The sequence below is a fragment of the Boleophthalmus pectinirostris genome, unplaced genomic scaffold, assembly GCF_026225935.1.
Source record: "Boleophthalmus pectinirostris isolate CB_2022bp ecotype Guang Dong unplaced genomic scaffold, ASM2622593v1 HiC_scaffold_1, whole genome shotgun sequence".
Lineage (NCBI taxonomy): Eukaryota > Metazoa > Chordata > Actinopteri > Gobiiformes > Gobiidae > Boleophthalmus > Boleophthalmus pectinirostris.
The window spans coordinates 22,828,034-22,853,075 of NW_026570970.1; the positions used below are offsets into that span (position 1 = coordinate 22,828,034).

General features: G+C 37.6%; 2 protein-coding genes across 2 annotated transcripts in view; one reads left to right on the forward strand and one right to left on the reverse strand.

Annotated features, from left to right (window-relative positions):
• The window catches only part of gdap2 (ganglioside induced differentiation associated protein 2), a 25,697-nt gene extending 19,881 nt beyond the window's left edge, over positions 1 to 5,816 (reverse strand). Inside the window, 1 exon segment of the mRNA XM_055148636.1 lies at positions 5,589 to 5,816. Coding sequence (XP_055004611.1) covers positions 5,589 to 5,816 — 228 coding nt within the window.
• A 14,995-nt stretch (positions 5,817 to 20,811) lies between these two features.
• LOC110156067 (zona pellucida-like domain-containing protein 1) lies at positions 20,812 to 22,469 on the forward strand. Its single transcript, XM_020920252.2, has one exon. It carries the CDS (start codon positions 20,812 to 20,814, stop codon positions 21,967 to 21,969), a length of 1,158 nt encoding a protein of 385 aa, XP_020775911.2. The 3' UTR covers positions 21,970 to 22,469.
• The last annotated feature ends 2,573 nt before the right edge of the window (positions 22,470 to 25,042 follow it).

Sequence of the window (25,042 nt, forward strand, 5' to 3'; positions counted from 1 at the left end):
TGTTATCATTTTAGTCTGACATCAAGAAATAATTAGGGCTCATCTAGAATCTCGGACGGTCACTTAGTATCTACCTACACAGGGCCACTTCTAGCTTTAAAGCAAACAATTGGTTTGGGGGCCCCACTTTGCCAAATTAAAATAAAATGACTATTGCTATCTGTGAACATGTCACAATTACATTTTTTACTTGATATGTTGAAGTTGATGATGATAAGTGTTAAAAATAATTAATATTGGTAGAGCTTGGGCTAATTTTGAGCCAACGATTAAAGGTGCATTGTGGATTGTTTTTCTGGAATGTTTCACAGTAGGGTATTAAACCTTTCTGTCACCACTGAACCCAAACCAGGCCAAGTTACAGGTCAGATATGTGGAGAGGTAACCCTGCTCACAGTCAGAATGTCTGTTTTTAGCATTTTTGAGCATTCTGTAGTTGAATAAATATAAGGTAGTGCTGTTTAAGGTCATACTGTGGAGCATTCTAAGCAGAGCAATGACACATTTCCATAAAAACAAGAAGACCCCAACTGAAAAGTCACATAGTGCAACTCTAAGCAATGGAAGTGAACATTCTGGGTGCCTGTGCATAGTTTGCTTATTGGTCATAACAGCCCTATTCATGCAACTCAGTGCAAGACAGAGGGTGCTATAAAGGAGGGTTCAACAGCCAGTGACCCCTGCCCCGCACCAGGGCATTGTGTCTGTGTACAGGGGCTAATGTGCAGAATGTGCCACCCGAGCTGGAGAGGGAACAGGAAGGTAGAGGTGAGTTTGTGTTATGCAGTGTACTGACAGAGGGACATTAAACAGACACCTAATATCAACTCTGATCTAGGCCACAAATTTAATACTTAACACATCTAATGAGAGAACGCGCACCTTGTTATGAATGCACAAAGGATACAGGCTGTAAAGTAACACTTCTGGAATATTGGATAAGTATGCAACAGACTCACTGATGGAAAATGTGTTCGTGTTGACTCGATAACAATTATTTTTAACAAAGCTACACCAATTTGTATTAGTTCAAGCTATAAACTTGTCAAAAATGTTCGAACCTTCAGTCAAGGTAAATTTTACTAAAGTGAAGACTGCTTTATTTTATTTATTTATCCAAGCAGCACATACAGCATGCATGCTTAGATAACCGTGAGGTGTAAAAGTTTATTTAATTATGAAATTTAGTTTACTCACAAAATAATAAGAGCAATATGCATAAAGATACGCAGAGAATAGAGAAAAAACATCACTCTGGTTGCACCAAATACTTTATTTTGTAATTGTTAAATTTCTGTGGCAAGTTGGTCTGATATTTGGGAAGTTAAAAAGGTACTCCAACTGGCATCATTTAACATAATGAGGAAATAATTGGTTTGAACTTTAGCAGTTCATTTTTGATTGCATAAAAAAGACTTGAGCCAGTAACTGCAGTCATGCTTGACAGATTTTCTGAAAAGGTCAGGATGCAATGAGCTCTCCTCTTCTCATGTCTGCACAAACACACAGAGGAATGCAAGCTGAAGCACTGACCACTCCTCAGATTTAAATTTATCGAACGGCCTGAAGGAGCAGATGAAGCCTGACGCTGTCCAACTTGTCACCATCCCTCTGGCCTTTCTGTGTCTCTGCTTCCACTGCTGTACTCATTCATCACTGGATCTCCTCACGTCTTCTCCGTCAGCTCTGTGTTCAGGCAGATGGCATGTGCAGTGTACCTTTAGCCCAAAAGCTCTGCTTGGGCATTTTTAGCTTTCAGTAAGAACAAACCAGTTGGTTCAAAGTTCAATAATCATCTTTCACAAGTAATAAAAGTAATCTTTTATTAACTTTTCATGGTGGGCAGCGAAAAAAGCAAAATACATTTTTAATTCTGTCAAGTGGATTTTTATTTTATTTATTATTTTTTTGCTTTTGCTATGGATCCTGCCCTCATTTAGACACAGTAATAATAAATTCCAAATATAATAAATATAATTAAAAAATAGAATAACATGTATGTAAAAAAAATAAAAAATTACATTGCAAAGGAAGGGAGTGTCTTAAGGTTTTAAACACCATGTTTACTGGATTTTCAGTTTGATCCAAAAACTCTAAACTTTATGCATCAGAGAAGTTCAGTAGTCTATGAGAAATCTATTCTAACAATACTTGTAGCAGCTACAGTAGATTGATGGTGAACAGTGAAGTTGAAATCCAGATAAACAGGCCCCTCTCTCTCACACACCTGTCAGAATAGCCCACAGTGAAGCGCTAAGGCCTTGGATCAGAGCCTTTTGTGGAGCAGGGACATTAGCACTGGCTCTCATTTGTTGCAGGCCCATTGTGGCATTATCACATTGTCATGGAGCGCTGAGCCAGTCCAGATCTGGAGAGCTCAGCTGTATTCTTCATCAAGATCTTACCTTTCTGTCGTTACACATGTTTAGATTGATGAGGGATTTTTTTCATTATATTTACAGTTGTCTATACATATCCATAGTAATAAGTTATTGTTTGTAGTTTTGCCTTATAGTTTTTTATTGTTTTTTTATGAATATGTTTAGCTTGTATGTTAATTTATCTTGTTTTAAATTATCACAAAGGCATACTTACATGTCCAGTATTGATTATTGAGCTTCTTCTGAAAATAATGTTTCAAGAAATACTAGTTTTCATAACTTATTTCTTATTTAATTCATATTCTTGGGTTTCAGCAGCCCGTTAAATGTGAAATTAATTTAAAGGGCCCATATTGCACTATTTTCGGATATGTAGTGTCTTCAACACAAACATACTTGGATCTTTGTTTTGTTTCATTTACACATGTTTAACACATAGATTTAGCATTTTTAGGCATTATTAGTGTTCTTTTCTCTCTTCTGCCTCCTCTGTTCCACCTTGTGATGTCATGTGGTAATACAGGAAGTGCACGGTGTTTTTAAACTTTCTACACCTTACTAGAATCATTTTGATAATTTCAGCTCTGGAATTGCCAACCTCTACTGAAATAAGGCAGCTGCTAATTTGAAAGCTATCGCTAAATTACATCAAAAGGTGGGACAGGACATTTTTAGCTTTGGAGATGTAGCCAGGCCAGTAAATCAGGGTAACTTAAACATGTGAATGAAACAAACCATAACTCTATAGATGTTTTTGAGAAGGTCACAGCATTACAACAGGACTTAAAGCTCACAAGAGTCAATTTTATGTAATATAGGACATTTAAAAATTGTTTATCTCTACATGGCAACAGTTCGAATTATAATCCATCATTCTGAAACTCATGGATACTTATTAATCATAATGTAGTGATTGTGCTGCACATAAGCCAACACGCTGGCAGTGTCTCAGAATAGAGTGCGTTGTGTGTGCAGTGCCTGGGGAGGTGTTGAGTGTAGTGTTCAGCATTAGTTTGAAGGTCAGAGCTGGAGGCGCACACACGCACAGCGGATGGTAATAGCTCCACTGACAGACATGAGCCACCAGCTGAGCACCCGCATGGAGCAGGCCGAACGCCGAAAGGTCCGGACACTTTTAAACATCAGTGAAGTCAAAGCTGCACAGAGAAAGACATCTGTAAACAAGATCCAGAACAGACAGAGGATTATAGCAAATGTGCATGTGTCTGATAAACGAGCTGGTCAACAGGGACAATAACGCCTGAGCTGTGATTAGCTTTGGGGCAGATCTCAGTTTAATCTGTTCTCTGTGCACAGGTTCAGCATAGTGATTTAGCTTGTTGTGTAAACATAAGGGTGTTTATAGCTTGTTGATGCTTGTTCATTTTGTACTATAAGACATTAAAGTAATACATTAATTTTATCAGTGTGAAGTGAATAGCTTCTAAATTCAATGGTTCAGTTGTGCAAGGCCATGACTCACTGTTAAGAATCTGTTTTATTTAAAAATCTGCATCTAATTTAGCGCAGTTGCCATAATCATATTAACCACACTTAATATGATTATTAAGTGAGGGCTTTTCAGGACACACAAGACGCTTTACAAATCAAATATTAAAACTGTCAAAAGAGCAATAAATTAATAATTCAGGAAAGATAAAAACACTGAATCATATAGAGAAAAAATATTTTTCTTGAAGGTAGGTGCAGTTGCAGAGTTCCTGAGGTCATGAGTTAAATAGGTCAGTGGTCTGGTACTTGGAATAATTTCAGATTTAAAATTAAGTTAAAATTGAAAAACATTTCAATATAAAATGCATTTGACATCCTTGAGAATGTTTCGCATTATTTTAAAGTACAGGAAATACTGTATGGCTAATAGTAAACTGTTTCTAATAAATCTCCATTGAATAAGTTAAGGGTTACTTGGAATGTGAGATAAATGCAAAGGCAACACTCATATCCTGCATCTGGTCAGTGACAAACCTAATGTCATTTTAAATGGTCCATTCGCAGACAGGAGGGTGTCTCAAAGTATTAGTGCTGAATCAGGATCAGTAGAGCATGAGCACAGTTTGATAATACTCTCATTATAACAAGGTTTGTGAGCTCAGCCTGGCCTGACCACATGTTTGCGCTATATTGGTGCAGATAAGGACACAGCACCATCCTCCTGTCCTGTCCCCAGTGCTGTTGCATGTGTGTGATAGTGGTGTGAGTGTGAATCCGTCAGGTTTCAGCGCCTCTCTGATGCTGTGGGCGCCTCTTTCCTCTCTAGACCAAGCTCTCCACTCTTCTTCTTTGGTTCCTATAACTCTGTCGCCTCGAAGATCATGGTAAACAATCATTTAAGAAGTTAACCAGAGTATTAACTCATTCAGCTACAAATGTTCACAAGTAACTCCGGCCCTAATGATTTTACTTTAACAACAATATAGCTCTTTAGGTATAGAAACAGTGGGTTCATGCTAGTAAAAATAACTAGATAAATATGTGTGCAGAATCCTCTCTCTACACATATATCGCTTAAATTCTTAATCTCGCTCTATCTCCATGCACATAGACTAGTTTATAGTGCCTATGACAGGTTGGACTACTTATTTTACCAAAACATAGTTAAGATAATTATATTAAAGATTACAAAAGATTTAAGTTTTTTTTTTTTTTTTTTTTTTTTTTTTTTTTTTACAGTTTGGTCATTTTTTAGGTTTCAAATATGACTTTCTGGTTGGAAACTGTAAAATCACACTAGGGATTTTCCATAACAGTACCTAGCAATACACTGGACCAAAACTCCTCAAATAGACACAGAAATTATTATTAGGAAAATAAAATTATAACAAAATGCTAAATAATAATGCAAATACGTGTAAATTGTGCCAAACTTCTGGACAGAATTTTCCTTATGTCATTCTGCTTAAAACTCTCTTTATAGTGCAAACTATAATTTATGTTTACAATAGTTATTTTCCCACCAATATAAGTCAAAATTAGAGAATAATAAAAACACGTCATAAGCACTTTAATGCATACTGTGGAAAAATAGCAGTAATATTTCTATGGAGCCAAGCAGGTGGCAAACCCTCCACCAGATATGTTACATGGTGCACCTTTAACTATGGTTTGTCAACACCTCACGAGTGCTTGTGTCCAGATGTTTCGTACAAAGGGGTTAATTCTTCGCCCCTGTCCTGCTTCTACTGTTACCCAATCCAGAAGGGGAGCATCCCAGATAAACAGGCCAGGAGCGTCCTGTGGGTCTGTGTTCTGATCCAATGGCAGCTGCAGAAACACCAGGTCACATGGGACCAGACACTGCTCCAAACAGCTGGACAAACAGTGGGCCGGGCTAGACACTGGACTTACCATGAAGGGTGTATGTGGCTGAGTGGGGAGATCATAAGTGAGCTCTTCTCCACCTTCCTCAAAACCCATGTATTTAATATGTCATTTGATGATATAAAGCTCTGGGGTGGGTTGTTTACTTGTGCTAGTACTTCATCTTTTACTTCCAATAAATATATGCATTTTTCACCTGACAAATATTCTTTCTTTAGAATCTAGTTAGGTTCTAATATCAACTGCCTCTGTGCCAGAAGCTCTAAATAAACACTTCTATAAGTAGGTCTAATATAGTCCTCTAACTTCAGCTCAGTATTGTTGTAAAGGCAGAAATTAAAGCTCCAGTGTTTGATCTTCCTAAATGTGGATATGTTTGTGAATGAGTGTTGATAATGGTAAATTCCCCAGGCACAGATCTGCAGCTCAAACAAAATAGTTTCTATTTTTACATGTGTGGGATGTGTGGGGGGTGTGTCAGCGATTGTTTGGTGGAGAATGCATGTTGGGCACATTTGCTGGTTTGTCCTGTGTGTTTCAGGCCTGGATCATTAACGTGTAACAACATTGTTCACAGCTTATCAGAACATTTAGGTCTCACCATGAGATGTCTGCGCCTGGACGTCCTGACAGAGACTGATGGAGTTAAATACCATGGATGTGGAGGGATGGGCAGGCCCTGTCCCAAATACCCGACTATATTTAGGGGGACACCGTGTGCAGGGGACAAAGGGTGGGCTGGATGGACAGAGGGGGGTTTGTATGTGAAAGCACTAAGCTTCAGGGTTCAATCTCTGCCTGGCAGAAAGAACAAAGTTAAAATCTGATAAGGATCACAGCCTAAGCCAAAAGGTTTTCTTCTTCAGAGGCTCAATATGGTGAAATGACTTTCTCTGAATAGACTGTAAACTTAGGCTAACAAGAAACAGTGTTCTTGAAAAATGCTTGTTATGTATTGGCACTTTAATGCAATATTAAGTTTAGTTTAATGTAATATATAACAGTCCGACTGTTATGTATAACTACGCATTACTATTATTACTTAATTCTTTCAGGGAAACAGGTTTTAAGGCTAGTAAGTTTGTACACAAATGTCACATTGATATCAGGCCTTTATGTTTACATTTTAAGTCTGTCCACTAAGAGGCGCCAAAGACGCCAAAGATTTTCCTCACCTTTTTCAAGAGCTTGGACAGCACAACAAAATTGACATTCAAATAAACACACCAGAACACATCTCTCAAGTATAGGGTAGACCCTATAGAAGCTACAAGTTTACTGAAAGTTGGACGAAATTAGCTTCACTAACTGTACTGCAATATCAACCTATTTGTATTCTGCAGATACTTGCCAGGACAGAGCACATACTCTACTTATCATTAGTTCTCGATGTTCTCAGTAGATTTGAGACAATTTTAGTAAATTCAGCACTATTATCATGAAAGTGATGCTATTACTGTTTAATACATCACACACAGAGCAATAATAATGAAATGCCAAAAGTAGAAAAAAACTAAATATACAAAAGTTTGAATAGAAAATTATTTGGTCTAGACTTTGGTCTTGATTTTAACCTAGTAGCATTTAGATTTCCTGGCAAGACTTTAGAGCACTCTTGGGGCACCTCACTTTATATTTTTTTCATCTGAAACTGAAGCTTCTCACTAAATGACCTAGACACACCACAACAAAGGCTACAAAAAGTTTAGGTTACCAAAGCAGGAATATAATGTAGGATCCCATCGAGGGCAATGGAGATCGCCTGCTGTTTAAGAGCTAAGGTAACAGAGATGTGAAAGACGATGCACAGACATATGAAAGGAGCTCTCAGAAAGATCCATGATTATGTTGCAATTTTTTATCTGATTAACATTACATGATTACAATGTTTACATAACTGATAAAACAGTTGTTATAGTTACACATTACATATAAACTGCATCTGCATTAGTTTCATTATTCATTATTATAGTTTAATTATTCATTATTATGATTAAGTCATTATGACTTAATAAGCTTTCATAATGAAAGTAAAGCAGATGCAGTTTATTTAATTTTAAATAATCAGAGAAAAAAAATAAAATAATCAGAGACCTATTTTGCTGAAATCTAACCTAACATGCTTGTCTTACTTATTCATAAATGTGCAAGTCCTTTACGGCTGTAGCTGCACTTGCCTAGGTCTTGAGTCTTATGCCAAAGATGTCAAGCTACAGCCAAGTTATTATTTTGCCTGAGAGGGTCACAGCCTTTCCTTATTTCTCAGAAAGACACACCTATGTCTTTTTATTCCCCTTCCACTCCTGTTGCGTTTCCACATGTATTTGTCTCACATTTGGAATGGGTGACATATTGAGGCTAATAGTGCAGTGATGGGTTCATATCTCTCTCTCTCTCTCTGTGTCATTGTTTTACCAGTCTATAATGCACTATATATGCTACGCTAAACAACAATAAAACATTCTATATTTTGCCTATTTTTACTACACAACCAAAACATACAGAGATAAAATTTATTACATGTATGATTATTTAGCACAGGGAAACAGTGCTCTTTCCATGTTGTAACAATAAATATCTGACTCAGTGTTATTTAATGTGGGAAAATGTCTTGTATGTATACGTCCGCTGGTCTCTGCTGCTGCCCGCTGTGTAAGTCATGAGGAGGCTGGACTGTGTTCTGATGCCTGCTCCCTGTGGAACTGTCTCATCCTCAAACCGCCACTTTATTTAGTGCACATGGACACAACAAGGCCACGCTAAACCTGATGTCTTTGCCAAATGGGGTCTTTTTGGTTATTATAAATCAGAACAACAAATGTGTAACTTGTGGAAACATTTACAAATAAGTCAAAATATATAAGCAAAAAAAAAATACAATAGTAGTTCTGTGCATTGCTAATAAAGTTGGAACAGGAATGTACAATGTTTGACCCAGACTACATTGAGAAAGTCGGCCATAAAGGGACGTCTAAGGCCCCTCACTCATGACCAGTGTGTAATTCACATTGAAAAGTTTTTTCCTGCTTTATTTCCAGTCTGGCAGCCCTTTCCCCCTCACATAATTTAGAGTGTGTTCCTGAGAGGCAGAGGGTACTGTGAGTGAATCAGACTGCACTACAGCCATCAGGCCTCTCACTGTGTCTGAATATCACCTCCACAAGTGCCTGCCCCTCACGGAAACACTGTTAACGGGAAGCTCAATAAAAGTAATTTCCACCTGGCTCAGAAAGAATGGAAAAAAAATATATATACAAGTAAAAAACTTCTGAATGAGTATACTGGTCCTTCAACACTTACCCAGACTTCACACCTGAATGCTGTAAAAATATATGTGAACTATGGATGTATTAATCTAATTCATAACCTATATGTCCATTTTCTTCTCCAAAAACAACTTTTGAAAAACTATACAATATAAAATCCCATCCAGTCCAAGCAAAATGTATGCTGTACTAAATATCAACTGACAGTAAAAGCCTATTTTTATTGTCTTAATACACTACCGGTCAAAAGTTTTAGAACACTCTCATTTTTCCAGTTATTTATTGCAATTCAAGTCATGCAAGTCCAATGAAGAGCTTGAAATGGTACAAGGGTAAGAACTGAACAGCCAGAGGAAAAAAAAAAAAAAAAAAAGAAAGAACAAAATACAAGTCCAAGCTCTGCCAAAACAACCTCAGGAAAAAAGAACAAGATGGTGAGCTTGAAAACATGCAGTGGCCAGCACAGTCTCCAGACTTAAACCCCATCGAGCTGGTTTGGGAATGAACTGGACAGAAGAGTGAAATCCAAGCAACTGAAGTGCCACGCATTTATGGGAACTTCTGTAAAAGACTTGGGAAGAACGTTCTGAAGAATATTTGATTTCTATGGTAAAAAGAATGAGCCACAAGTGTGTTCAGCTGTTATATTTGCCAAAGGTGGACACTTTCATGAATCAAAAGTTTAAAATACATTTTGGTCAACAAAAACAGTAAACTGTAAAAAAACAGAAAAAGTGTGGTGTTCTAAAATTTTTTGATTAGTAGTGTATGTCAAAAGCAGAAAAGCAATCCAAACTCATTTCTCATAATGTTCTATTTTTACAGTTTATAAGAGTTTACAAGTTTATAATGTCCACCTATTAACACTGCTAACATGACTAGACTAATCCAATCCAACTTTATTTGTATAGCACATTTTATAAACAAGACAGTTTGCAAAATCCTTCACATAGCAATGTAAAACCTTTTACTTAAAAAAAAAAAATCAGCAGAATTAAGTTTCAACCATGAGGAAACTAAGAGAATCAATAAATAAACTAATAATAATAAAATCAATGAACAAAAATAATAAAATCAATACATAAAAGCAGTACTAAAAAATAAAACTGATAAAAACAATAAATAAATAAAATAAATAAATAAAAGACACAGAGGACCACACAACTCACACAGTATTAAAAGCCAGAGAATAAAAGAGAGTCTAACTTTTGACCCATTGAGCTGCTTTTGCAATATAACAACTTTTACTTTACTGAGTTACATATAAAAAAATCTTGTACAAATAACAAAGCACTGGATGTATAGATCATTAACACATATATTTGAGTGCAAACTTGGCCATTTAAACCATACACTCATACTCAAACTTAAACATCATCTTCATAAATAGTGAAGTGCCTCAAGGGCTCCACTACAGTATCCACTGGGATTCAACAGGCAATCATTCTGTTACATGTTGATCACTTAATAATAAAAGCAAGATGGTGTTTTGATCAATTCTCACCTGCCACCTGCCCCCCGACTGTAAACATTATGGGATTCCGGTGCACTTATTCACCTGCTGCAGGAAGTGTGTGGTCTATGTGACCTTTGAACCTCGAGGTCGAGGGCGGTGCTGTAAACTCTGTGACATCAGAGAGGCCATGTATGAGGCTGACCCTGGGCTTTTGTTTTGAAGGACAGCCTGACCTGGACAAGTGCAGCTTAAAGACACATTACGAGTTATGCATTTACAAGCATTCTTTAAACAACTATCTAAACAACTCATTTGAACCTCTTGGAGTAATTTGAAATGCACTGAATTGTAGTGTTTATTTTAAAGCACTTGGGGTGAGGAATTTGAGGTATGTTTTTTTTTTTTTTTATGGACATTCTACCACCGCTAAAGCAAGTTTAAATAAAAAGTCTCATACACACATATTGACCTTCCATATTACTGAACCATTTGCCTTTTATTAATTATAAATGCAAACACTAAATGCTGCTAAATGTCAGTAGGTTATGTGTAGTCAGTAGGTTATCACCACAAAATAGTCTAGTAAACAGGTTAACAATAAAAAAAGCACATATACTCATTTTTGCACATCATTTGAGTACTTAAAACATATTCACTTTATTTATTTATTTGTTTATTTACTTATATTATTACTATTATATAATACTGTATTTTTTTTATTTTAGTATATTCAGCCAGTAGGTGTTGACAGATATGTCCTTTTGTAATATGTTCAATAAACAAAACTAAAAATAAATAAATAAATGTTTCAGCTACCTCTTTAAAGCAACATTTTGAGGACTTTCCCTTTCAAACCATAACATAAATATAAATACCTAGCTCTTTATGAGGTTGAAGTGTTTTACAGAGAAACCACAACAAACAAACACAGACAAGTTCATCCCTTCCGTCTCATACTCCTTTGTGCCGCATCAGGGACTGAATCACATGGCTCAATGGACACGATAGTTTGTGCACAGGGAGGAGGCTCTGATAATGCTGGAACACAGTCACCATGGTAAAAGGCTGATGGTTTTAACATATGAAATCTGGCTTTGAGTTTTGAGTTTTACAGTGCTGGCTTGCCCGAATGGATTCCTGAAATAGATATCGCAGAACACAGACATTGGCTACTATGTCAAAGTCAGTCATTAACTATATTTTTAATCTACATATTGAATGAGGGTCTTTTGTTACAGACTTTTTATGCTTTTTCTCTGTATTTTATCAAACTATTTCATACACAGATCAATATTTTACATTTTGCTCTTTGTAAAACACAATATTTATCTAAAATGCAATAGACCTACTGGTAACCAATCCATTGTCTTCCTGCTCAAAACTACAAAACTCATTTTCTTCATACTGACATTTCACTATAGCAGGCAGCACAAGTTTAGCCAGGTCAGTGCCACCTAGTGCATCAGCTCAATTTATTTCTCTCCAACTACTAGGTCAGGAATCGGAGCACACTATAGGAAGTGCGAGTCCAGGCAACAGCCAATCAGAAAGCCATATATTCTGTGTTGGCAATGATTCCCGAGATCGAGGATTTAAAGCTGGAACAAAGAGAATGTTTGGTGAATTTTATCAAGAGGAAAGATGTTACTGCCCTTCTTCCTACAGGATTTGGGAAAAGCTTAATATACCAGTTCACCCTGTTAGTGATGCATTACATACATCATGACCAAATAGCAGCAATTGGTTAAATAAAAAAAAGTACTTGCTTACCGTCGAGCAAACAAATTCTAATGCTGCGAGGTCACTTTCATTATTTATGTGTTTTTATTGTTGAAAATAGATACATTTTGAACCCTACATATGATCAGAGTCTGATTTTTTTAGAATGTAATTTCAGTACAGAGTTGTGGGCGGGGAAAAGTGGTAGATGAAAATGGGATTCAACATTTACCTTAATTAAATTCATTGTATGTATATGTGTTGATGTTAAGCCCTTCACATGCATGTAGTAGTACCATCTAAGAAAGTATTAATATCTTGTAAACTATTTATTTTGTTAAGCCATGTGATTAGTTTCATCTGTGCAAACTGTTTTTCCTATTGATGCCATTGTGACATCACAGACCATAAACCTACAAATGTATGTTTATGTTTATTTATAGCAGGTGGAGAATACCCTTACATCAACAAGAAGCTCAGTTGTGTTTTCCTTTCCGACTATAAAGTGTCACTCAGCAAAGCTCTGAACACTTAACAATGTGACAGCGGCCTCCACAGCATCGCGCTCAGCTGTTTAATACAACTGTCATCCTCGCACTGTGCCACCTCCGCCATTACTCCACATTGTCCCCATGTCTCTGCTATGACACCCAAAGTTTCAGCTGCTCTAACCTGCTCCCACATCTTATAGTGCAAAGTGCAGCAAGTGCAAGAGACAGGCTAGGATGTTTAAAGGGCCAATATTATGTTATTTTCTGATCCATGTTATAATGTTGTTTCCACATCAAAATCACACTTGGAGTTGTGTTTTGTTTCATTCACTCGTGTTTAACACACACATTTTGCATATTTTGGATTTGCATTATTCATATTTTTGAGCAGAAAACACTGTTCCAATTTGTGATCATCATATGGTAATACAGGAAGTGCTCCACTGTGCTTTTAAACTCCATATGCCTTCACTAGTATCATTTGGATCATTTCAACCTTAGAATTGCCTATTTCTACTGCACTAAGTTAAAAAGTAGCTGTTAACTTGAAGACCACTGATTCATGATATGACAAGGTAGAACAGAGCATTTTAAGCTTTGGAGATGCAGACAGACTAATAATGCAGGGTTACTCAAACATGTGTGCACCAGTGATTATGTTTTTGAGGGGGTAACAACATTATAACATGACTCAAAGCTCACAAGTCAATTTTGCATTATATAGGATCTTTAAAGATAAAAGTGCTGCTATCTCTTTCTCTAAAACAAGTACAAAACAAGTGTTTATCTTTAATTATAGTGACTACTGGCATCCCAGTATCAAAATTGTGTTTAGCCTTTTTTGGAAACCATCTTTTGAAGAGATATTAGAACCAACCACTCACCTAGTGACAGTAATTTTTGCTGCTCTAAAATAGTATTTTGATTCAGGGCAGCAGCAGCAGCTGTTTTGAATGAGAATAAATATGAAATGTCATGCTTGAGACTGGACACTTGCTTGTGGCCATTACTTAAGCAGGTGTTGTACAATAGTCACTGTGTAGATGGGGCAGCTGCAGAAGGCTTTGTACCTCTAAAACCACACTCACAGCTGCAGAGTTTAGCACCACAAGAGTCTGACCTGAACACATATGTGATATGTAAGTGCTGAGCCTGGACCTGATGTGAGAGACAAACTCATGATTGTTGATGATGTCTTATGAGAAAATGAGTAAACAGGCAAATCCTTAAACCTGATCCTCACCAAAGCTTAATAAAGTGTAAAACTGCTGTTCACCTAAGGTCCATTTTTACTCTTAAGGATGCAAAGAAGATATACAAAAATGGTTGCAAGTCTATGTAAAAAGTAAAAAGTATGCCCTCTTACTGTAGAGACTATTTTTTTTTTTTTTTTTTTTTTTATTGTAACATTTATTTAATTTGTGGATCTACCTACAATTATAGTACAGCTTATGTAGGTATTGAGTGGTATATAAAGTTATCCATATAATCTGACAAGGCCATATTTTAAGCTATATTACAGCCTGTCACCAACACAGCTATAAAAAGGTGATTAATATTAACTACGTATTGAATAACAAAATGTTGACTGCTCGGTTTCTCAATAAGTCCATAAATATATAGCAGCATTGAGCACTAACCGTCTCTACATTTAGAACCAGACCCTAAGCCCCTGTAGCTCCAGAGGGCCCAGGATTGACACCTTTGCAGGGTTTAATTTTGTGTGGCGTTGGGTGTTAGAAAAACACATGATGTAGCCAGTTGTTTGGAGGGCACATGGAGCAGCCATCTTAAAGGGCTGCTTTTATGAGCTGTGGCTGGATTGGTTCCTGAGGTTCACAGAGCAAGGAGCTAAATCACTGTGTACAGCTGTTCTCGGGGCTAGTGGCAGGTGTAGGGCTAATCGGGCCACACTCACACATTACAAATAACAACACACTAACTACGCAAAACACACTGGTCACCTCTCTCCAGATCTGACCTGTAACTTGTCCTTGTGGCATCACCTGCTTGTCTCCATGGAGGTAGATAGGTTACATATGGTATGACATTAAACATAATCATCTAGCATTTATTTATTATGGGTGTTTCTATTGCTCAAAAATACACAGATCTTAACTGTAGTATAGCGCTGTGACTAAATTGATAGATTTCATGTGAACAGTGGAACATTCTAGACAACGCAAGAGACAGGATAGAGATAAGCAGGTGGTGAAGCCTCCACAAGAAGAGACAGAGAGAGACAGAGAGAGACAGAGAGACAGACAGAGACAGAGGGAGAGAGTGAGAGACAGTGGCAGACAGAGAGAGAGAGAGACAGACATAGAGAGACAGACAGACAGACAGACAGTGAGCAGAGACAGAGAAAGAGAGACAGAGACAGAGACAGAGAGAGAGAGAGAGACAGACAGACAAAGAAACAAACAGAGACAGAGAGAGAGACAGACAGACAGAGAAAAAGGCAGAGAGAGAGACAGAGAGAGAAACATAGAGCAGAGACAGAGACGGAGACACAGACAGGGAGAGAGAGAGAGAGCGCGCGAGAGGCAGAGACAGAGAGACAGAGAGACAGACAGAGAAAGAGAGAGACAGAGAGAGACAGAGAAACAGAGAAAGAGACAGACAAAGAGACAGACAGAGAGACAGAGGCAGACAGAAAGAGAGAGAGACAGAGACAGAGAGATACTTTTTTTGATCCCAAGGTAAATTCAAGCTATGGTGGTAATTTATTTATTTTCAAATTCTCCACTCATGCCCTGGAATCCGACACAAATCCGAGTATTCAATGAAAAGTGAAAGCCAATGACATAATACAAAAGTCTAGCCAAGTTATTCCTATTGGTGTAAACAAAAACAAAACTGAAGCAGAAATCCATTGTATTGTGAAGATGAATTTAAGTACAAATGGCGGAGCAATGAAGACAGATTTACATTGTGCAAATATTCTGGCTAATGGTCCGGGACACCTGCACTTTCCCTTATGTGCATTAACACATTTTTCTGTTGTTGCACAGACGTGGAGAGAACCTGATTTACTGAGTGATAGAGACACACATTATTCACCAGCAGCAATGTTCTATGTCAGTACCACACGATGTGAGGGGCAGGGTACAAGAAGTTCATGTATGTTTCAGAGGTGAAGTACAAATAAACAGAAAGCTTGGTACAGAACACAGTACACCTAAGTTCAAATACCCAGAGGCTGACACAGGGGAGACATGGATCACAGTTATGGCCCAGACCAGTCCACATCATGAAGACTTATGTTCCATGTGTTTCTGTCGCCTCACTGTCGTCAACTAGCTGCTGCTGCTGCTGCTGCTGCTCAAAACAATCATGAAAAAAGGTAAAACTATGTCATTTGAGATGTGTGCTTTGGTTTACACTCTTCCCAGGTTAAGCTTTTCCCATCTAAAGTATAATTCTTAAACATTCTTAACTATTTATCCATGGGTCCAGAAGGATGAAAAATTAGCACAGTTACCTTAGTGAAAAAGTCATCAAAATGTTGCATATATATAAATAAAATATGGTTGCCTCTAAAAATTCCTTTGTATAAGCCAAACTAACCAATCAGAGAAAAGCAAGGTATAGACTGTTCGTGCCAAAACAAACATGGGGGCTTACAAGTGAAAAAGTCTGAGTAGTTTTGAATGTTGAGGAAATGAGTAGTAAACATATTCAGACTACACAGACTGTAACAGGTCTGACTGAGCAGAGCTGCAGCATGCAGCTGGCCTGTGTGCTGGACATCCACATCTGGAGAAATTCAAAACCAGAGGATTTAGAGCAGGTGACAGACATAATATTCATTAATGGTCGAAATCAGAGACAACACAAAAGTGTGAAAATGAAAAGACACGGGGGACATTGAAGAACATATAGATTACTGTATTCTAAATCATTGAGATGAAGTTAAATTATCTACCTAAATTAGCTGCCTAGATTTTGCACAGTAACTTTGTTTATACAAACTGAATTGATCAAGAGCAGACTTTACTTTACTTAGTGAAACACTGTGCACTGTGGACTTCCTTTGTTCTTGTGCTTAACCTTCTACTGTTTGGTGTTAGCAGAGCAGCTCTGATCTGACCTGTTGTTCTTTGACATTGTTCCAAGTAGTTGCTTCAACATTCATATTTGTCTCAACCACCCATCTGCTGACACTGTCTCAGAAATGTGTGTCTAAGTATACATTTATGTACAGTCGTATGTCTACATTTTTGTCATATGACGACCAACTGGACATATCTGCCCGGGCTCCTAACAGCTGGTGGTCGCAGTTGTCCGTTCTCCACACATGAAAGTGCATAAGTCGCAGTGTGACATGAAAGAGCAGGGCTGCTTCAGGCACAGGCTCGTAAATCAGAGCTGCACTGCGCATGACTTTAGAAAGCCACGTGTGGGAAACAGGCCTTCAAAATGGATGCTCTTATTCAGTACATTCACCTATAGGAGCTATATTTGAGTGGTGACTAGTTTGTATTTTTTGTACTTTGAACTTGGTGTTTTATGATGTTTAATAACTAAAATCCCATTTATTTTACAAACTCAATTTGAATAAATGAGTTTAACAATTGCTGCTGTTCTTGGTAAGATGTGTTCTGTGCAACTTACTTGGAAGTAAATGTAGCTTATAATTGCAGAGACCACGTAATGCACCAAGAACATAGAGAGTTCTTTCCCCATACACAAAGTCCTTGTTTCTATGTAAGGGCTGTGATATCACATTTAGCTCTTATTGTTCCTCCTGCCTTGACCTTGTTTTATTAAGGCTGCTCTCTGTTCAGGAGGTTGTGATCTCAATAGCTGACCTAAACCACAGAGACACACCCTCAACCTTACGAAAGTCACTGGCCACGTCTTTACCTTAACACTCCTCTATTACAAGTGTTATTCCTCCAGCATTTCCCAGCATCTTGTGGTACATAAAGTAGCCCTGTTTGGACTTCTCAGTATTGACACATTTCATATGTGACGTTTAATTTCCTTAACACAACAATCAGACTGAAGGAGGTTTAAGTCTGCTTGCTTTAAATCATGATATAGTATATGGTGTGAACCAGGCCAACTGCCTTAATGGCACAGCAGCCACCAGCGGACGGAAATGGTCAGGAAAGGGTAGAAACAGCCAAGCCTTTAATGACCAAAAGTAAGAGAGGTTGTCATGGAGAAACAGTACTGCAAACACTTAATTTAACAAAAATGTTGTTGAATTGATTGACTAATGATTAAAGGGTCCATATTACACTATTTTCTGATCTATGTTATAATGTTGTTTCCCGATCAAAAACAGAACTGCAGTTGTGTTTTGTTTTTTTCACACATACTTAATACACGACACTTGCATATTTATTCTGTTTATCTTCTTATCTGACTTAATGATCAAAAGAGTCACTTTTGCGTATAGTATCTTTAATGTTGAATATTAGTAAATAGATACAGTAGAGGAATAGTAACTGCTAATTGACCATGTCCCTATGAAGGAGATTTTATACTCAATGGAATGTTCTGATTATTTTAAAGGTGCATTATGTAACTTTTTGGTTGGGAATCACCTGCTTGTTTTTATGACTATAACATTCCAGCATGACATTAAACAGCTCTACCTTACATTTATTTAATTACAGGTGGTTTTATAGCTCTAGAAAAACAGGCTTTCTGACTAAGAGTAGAGAGGTTGCCTCAGCACAGATCTGACCTGTAACTTGGTCTGGTTTGGTCTCCATGAAGATAAGAAGTTTTAATACCATACTGTGAAATATTCTAGACAAAGCAATAACATTCCCATGACAAAAAGTATTTGACGGACCCTCCCCCAGAAAAGTTACACAATGTAGCTTTGACAAAATAGCAATGTATAAGATATATTTGTAGCTAACAAAATGAACATGTTTTATTAATAACTATTTATAACAGGATTAAAAATAAAACATAAAATACTGTATGTCATATTCTGAAAACAGTATTCAAAGTGTGTATGTGTCTATATATGTAGAAATAGACTTTGCAGTTTGTACATCATATCCCTTTTCCTCTTGATTTAAAATATGTCCACACTCTGCTGCTGTTGGTGCACTAAATAAGAAATTCTAACGACGCAGGTCCTGTTGGTCTTGACCTGGCTGTAAAACTCTGACACAGTGTTGTATTTCTTTCCACAAACGAAATTCCCACCTCGTTTTTCTTTTTTTGTTATGTTTCCGCCTCTGCTCCTCACCAGCCCAGACCCTCCAAAACCATTCACAGCACTGACCGTTAATCACATGAGCCAGTTAACTGCTCAGGGTGGAGGAGGGCACACAGGTGAAGCCCCCCTCACCACCACCACAAGACACCACTGTAAATGCATTCAATACTTAGGCAAAATGTCACTGTTAGTACCCACTTCTTGCCAATGTTGTCCCTACTGGTAACATCAAACATACTCTGTGAATTTGTGAAATGCAATTAATATTTTTGTTTTATCACATAAGATGAGCATAGATTTTCACCCACTTCTCACAACACCCATCTGATAGCATTTTTATGATGGAACAGGTCACGTTTCTTATGTTTTGGTGGCTCATGTCATGTGATTAATGTCAGATTAAAAATAAGAATTTATGAAGTCCATTTCCACTGTCATAACAATGCTTTTAGGAATATGTGGTGATATTCTGCAGCATTATTCTCATGTAATTTCCATCTTATGTTTCTAAACAAAAGACACTGGATCAGGCTGGCCTTTGATAATGACATGAAAAAAAGGAATCTCTTCACTGCAGTATGTTCAAAATGGTGAGCTATTTCTCGCTTCTTTTTGTTAAATGTAACCACTGTATCCTATACTACTACACATAAATAATTTCAAGCACTAATTAACTATTTTACTATTTTAACTAACATTTCAATCTTGTGGCCACTCAGAAATTAACTAAGTTCTCTCTATTTTTTATATAGACTGACATCAGTCTGGTCCCCATGCTCTCTGTTTCGTTTCAAGCCCAGTCAAAAGTGATCGTGCAATCAGATTTGTTTTCTTCATTGACACATGTGAAACAAAGGACTCATTGGTCATCTGTCATTTACAAATAAAATCAAATTGATCACACCTCATATTAACAGGGATTAGCACTTTGCTCATTGACATTGACTGAGCAGAAATCCACAAAGTTTTTCAGTCCCAGTGACATATTTTTAGTGATATGGATGGACCATGTGTGTCTCACCTGAGATTCATCAGTGCCCAGACTCACATCTTTGTAAAGTATTGAGGAAGTAAGTGTGTATTCTGGATCCCAGGCAATTGAAATATATGACTCATATGTGATGCCTTCTTATTTACTACTCAGCTCAAGTATCTTTAATAATACACCACAGGACTGCATGTCCTGTCCTCAGTGGCCTCTTCCTATAAACAGGAGACTGTGATCATCGAAACCACTGATCTTTGTTTCACATCAACACCCACAACACAGAGGCCACTGGATCTTCCCATCATATAATTAACCCAATCTCCACTTTAGTCTCTGGACTTACCTCACCTTAATAAAGAAGACTAAAGTGAGCATATGAAAGAGAAAAAATATTACAACGACAGTTTTACCTGGATCCTTTTTTGATTAGCTGCAAATGGTTAAAATAATCTTAAATTGAACTATTTAATTGTTTTAAGAAAATATAACAATACTTTACTTTGAAAATGCAAAGAGACATAATGGATGCTGTCTTTCCTGTCAAAATGTCCAGTAATTCCTGTAAATCTAATAAAAGAAACTGACTCTTTTTGACATGTTTAAGCCAACAGGTCACTGAGGATGGTGGACTAGATAAAGGCCAACACTGAGCACAGCCTTGAATATGAGGAATAAAGGAGCAGTAATAGAGGATATGTAATATATATTTTTAAGAGATCCAACAGAGGAACAATACCATTGTACTTACAGGAGCAGAGGCTTCTGGTTACAGATGTTGCCCTTAGGATAGGGTTCTACCTTTTCTCCTTAATACAATAATGGTGCTCACAAATAAGCAAGATGCCCTGACCTTGTTTTTGCCCAATCCCAGAGGACCCACACACCTATAAAGACCCCTTTACACAATCCACATCTGAGCGCACTGAGGACTGGCAGTCAAGACACAGACCTTTTGCAGAGTTTTCATCGCTCAAAGCCAAAATGAAGCTCTTTCTTTTACTTTTGCTTTGGCCTGCCTTGGTGAGCAGTACTCCCACCTTAGCCGAATGTGGAGCTGAAGCCAGGAGACCAAAGCTGGATGACATTGCAGTGGAGTGTGGAACTACATCCATAAATCTGGCCATTCAGATATGTCCAGTTGTTTACACCGGTTACAATGAGTCTCAGCTGGTCATGAACAACATACTGAGCTCAGCCTGCGGGGCCACTCTGGACATCAGTGTCTTCCCTCCTGTGGCCCGCTTCAGCTTCCCCCTCAACTCCACCAATGCCTGTGGAAGTAACTTCAGGTACACCAGCTCCCCCGGGACTGGGGTCTTTGCTGATTTCTCCAACATCCAGAATGTCAACATCAGTGGCATCATCCGAGGAGCAGACCCTACCAAAGGCACCATCACGTACAACGCAGAGCTGAAATACTACTACTCTTGTGCCTATCCCTTAGAGTACCTCGTCAACAACACTCAAATTGATGTGTCAGGGTCCTCTGTTTCAATCAATGACAAAAATGGCACCTTCTTGAGCACCTTGAAATTGAAGCTATTCAGTGACTCTGCTTATACCACTCCCTTCCTGATCCCCCAAACAGGCATTGAGTTGCGGAAAATAATCTATGCTGAAGTTAGTGCTATAAATTTGACCACCCAGTACCATGTTCTACTTGACCGGTGTTATGCCTCCATTTCAGCACTACCAGCAAACTCCAGCTTTTTCAACTTGTTTGTGCCCTGCTCCAAAGACAAATCCACCACAATAGTTTCTAATGGTGTGAGTCAGTCTGCTAAATTCTACTTCCCAGCGTTCCGTTTCATTGAGCAACAAAATGAGAACGTGTCCACCTACTATCTCCATTGCATCACCCGGTTGTGTGAGAAGAACACCTGTGACACCTTCAAGCAATGCGCCACATCCAGGAGAAGAAGAGAGATCAATGAGTTAGACCCTGACAGCGTCTACACCCTCACCTCTCCAGAGATCATCACCAAGCCCTCCTTACCTGTCCAAAGCGCACAAACCTCAGCTACCAACAACAATCAAAACTCATCTGTGGGTCTCGGCGTGGCGGTTGGGGTTTTGGCGTGCATCTGTGTCATCGGTCTTATTGTAGGTGCTGTGTTTTACAAAAAGCTTAGAAACTGACGAGGCTTCTTATATTCGGGACATTTCCTAGAGAATTCCAACTCCCTTTTCAAGTTTTTGGTGATGGATTGACCCCAAGATGCTTATGAATGTTCTACTATATTTTAAAATGTAGCATATATGTGTAAAGCTTGCAATAGGGTATGCACCATTTTATGATTAGGTAAATGTTGTAGTCTTGAAAATTCATTCAATGGACAAAGAAAGCTATAAGTGTTATTGCATGTATGCACTTTATACGCTTTTAGGGACAGGAGACAGCAAGAAAATGGCAATAATTTTGGAAAGCTTGTATAAGCTTGGAAGTGTTGTGAAAGTGAAGTTAAAGTACTTTTTAAAGTATTATGTGTAACTTATTGAAGTGACCTTGAGATATGAAAAGAATATGTATTCAAAATGTGTTGCTTTAAGAAATTACAAATCTATCCATAAAGCACCTTGAGTTAATCAGTAAAGTTATATTAGAAACTTCCTTGGAACTTAGCAAAGTTATCTCAAAAAGTGCAGTAATTTTTTGTTTGTTTGTGTTTCTTTGTATTCCTTAAATTACTTTCAAAATAAAAGTCTTTCAATCTATGTGTTCAGAGTTTTAATGTATAATATAATTTAATTTACACTTCATATTGAGAATAAAAAAATGTTACAAAATGCAGTAAAACTAAAATCAATACTTATCTTAATGATTTATAGGAAAAAAGGGAACGCTATACCCAAATATTCAATACTGTACACCATTACATTATTTGGGTCAGTTCGATCAGTGAAAATCACCATGTAATATTATAGTAGTATACATACCTTAATGCCTCAGGGTTATACACCTTTTGTTCTCTACATCTTCATGGTATACTGTCCCCTAAGATTTCACATGACCTATATACTGTATTCTTGCTTTAGAAATCCACCAATCTGGGAGGTCTTAAAGGGGATAAGTGTATATAGTGAACATGGGAAGAGAGTCATGTGGAAAACCTTAGCTGTATACTGTGTCTCAGCCTCCAAGTGTTACCCACACAAAAACAAACTAAAATAACAACATGTTTTATGATTTATTTATTTTGGTTGTGTTTATTGGCCAAAAAAAAAAAAAAAGAAGAAAAACTTTGCTGTGAATGGGCTTGCATATCCACCAACTCTTATTTGGCCTGGAGGAGGGAAAATCACATCTATCTCCATGGAGAATGTTCCGAAGTATGGTTTTATTCTTTGTATTTGGATTCATGCAGGCTACTTGCCAATTAGAAAACCTTTAACTAAAATAACATGTGGTATTGAGCCCTTAGAAATGATTATTTTGGAATATTTTGACAATGTTAAGAATATAAAATAATTATATGTAACGGGAGAAACAAGTAAAAGATAAACTATATGGAGAGTTAACAAACAGCTATCATTAAAGTATAAAAAAGAAAAAAGAAAAATAATAAAATGAGAAGCTGTTGGAGCACCTGCATCATGTCACTATACATCAGAGCGATGCTAACTGTGAGCCGTCTTGAGTCATCAGGAGCATTGCTAAACATATTACAGCACTTCAAGATTTTGTTTCTTTAGGTAGTTTTTTTTTTGTTTTTCTATTTTTAGGGGCATATTTGTAGATTGTTAAAATAAGAAGTAATTACATACGTTTACAAAAAGAATATCTGTGTACATCTTTGGTTTGGGTGTAGATGGGAGTGAGTGGGCGAAAGTGTATATACAGGCGTTCAGTTTCAGCCTCATAAATCTGCGCTTCCCTGCAGAGACAGATGAAACTGCCTCCTATAGAGCAGGCATGGGCAGGGCCATATTTCACATCAGCAGCACAGAGCTCCTGCTGTGCAAACACAAGATGGACAACCGGACACGCTGTCTCTGTACACTCATTTTCTGTCCAAATGTTTTGAGTCTCAAGAAGTCCTCCCTGTTTTGGCGGTGATTTGTTAAGATGCCGAAGATATTATGTAAAACGCCACGAAAAGACACATGAGACCTGGTCCATATCTTTAAATGGGATTCAATTAAATGAGTAGTGCTATGTTGTCGCAGCTACACTTATATCAGACCTTGATCTTAAGCAATAAGGTTACAGCACTGACAGTTTCAGTGCATTTTCTATTTAGTATATTTACATTTACTTCCATCCAACTGGAACATTTCTCAATACACCTGACAATACTTGGCAAATATGTAACCAGTCTGTTTCCACATTATATATTTTTTTCTACACTCAAAGTTAAAAATGACATAAATCCCCAAATGCAATTATAAAAACAAAATAGAGCGGTATGGACCATATATACGTGACTGGCAGTCTTGTATCTTGTAACAATAGGAAACAAACTGCAGTAAATATTTAGCAATGATATAGTTAACATATACTTCCTATAATTGTTCATAGTTGTATTGGTCGTGACAGACAGCTCAGTGCAGCCTGACCCAGGGCAGAGCAGAGGCAGTGGATGCAGCCGAGAGTGTGGAGAGCAGTGCTGAGTGAGGACTCCATGTTTATTCGTCCATGGGGAGAGGCCTGTCAGAGCCGGATTCCTCGGAATGAACTATGGGGCCTAATTCCTGAGGGCTGGATAATTCACTAATATGGGACTGTTGTGTTTGCTGTGGATGTGACACCTCCACAAGAGAGCAGAGAATTCACACAAGGACAGTCTCCCCAAGCGAATGATACCACTCATATCAGTAGTAGAGGGCAGAGAGTGAGATGGTATGAGATAGCTCAAAATAAACCTGGACTGCATGTGGCTACTAGAATTCAAGTACATTTACAAAAGTACAAAGTTTGTCTCAAGTATATCTCAAAAATACCCACAACAAAATAAAATGTAGGCTTACTATTTACTATCCTGTTTAAGTATGCTCTTTACCGCTGTCATAAATAAGATTAGACTGATCTCTCATATTAGTTGGGTGAATGGATGCTCAGATAACATGAGATGTAAGCCAGATAGACTTGTGCTTTGACATATTCAAACACATGAGAATCAACCAAATGGTAGATCCTATAACAGTGAAGTTTGACCAGTGCTATTGTTGTGTTCATGTGCAAGACACTTCACAAACCTGTTTTTTTTTTACT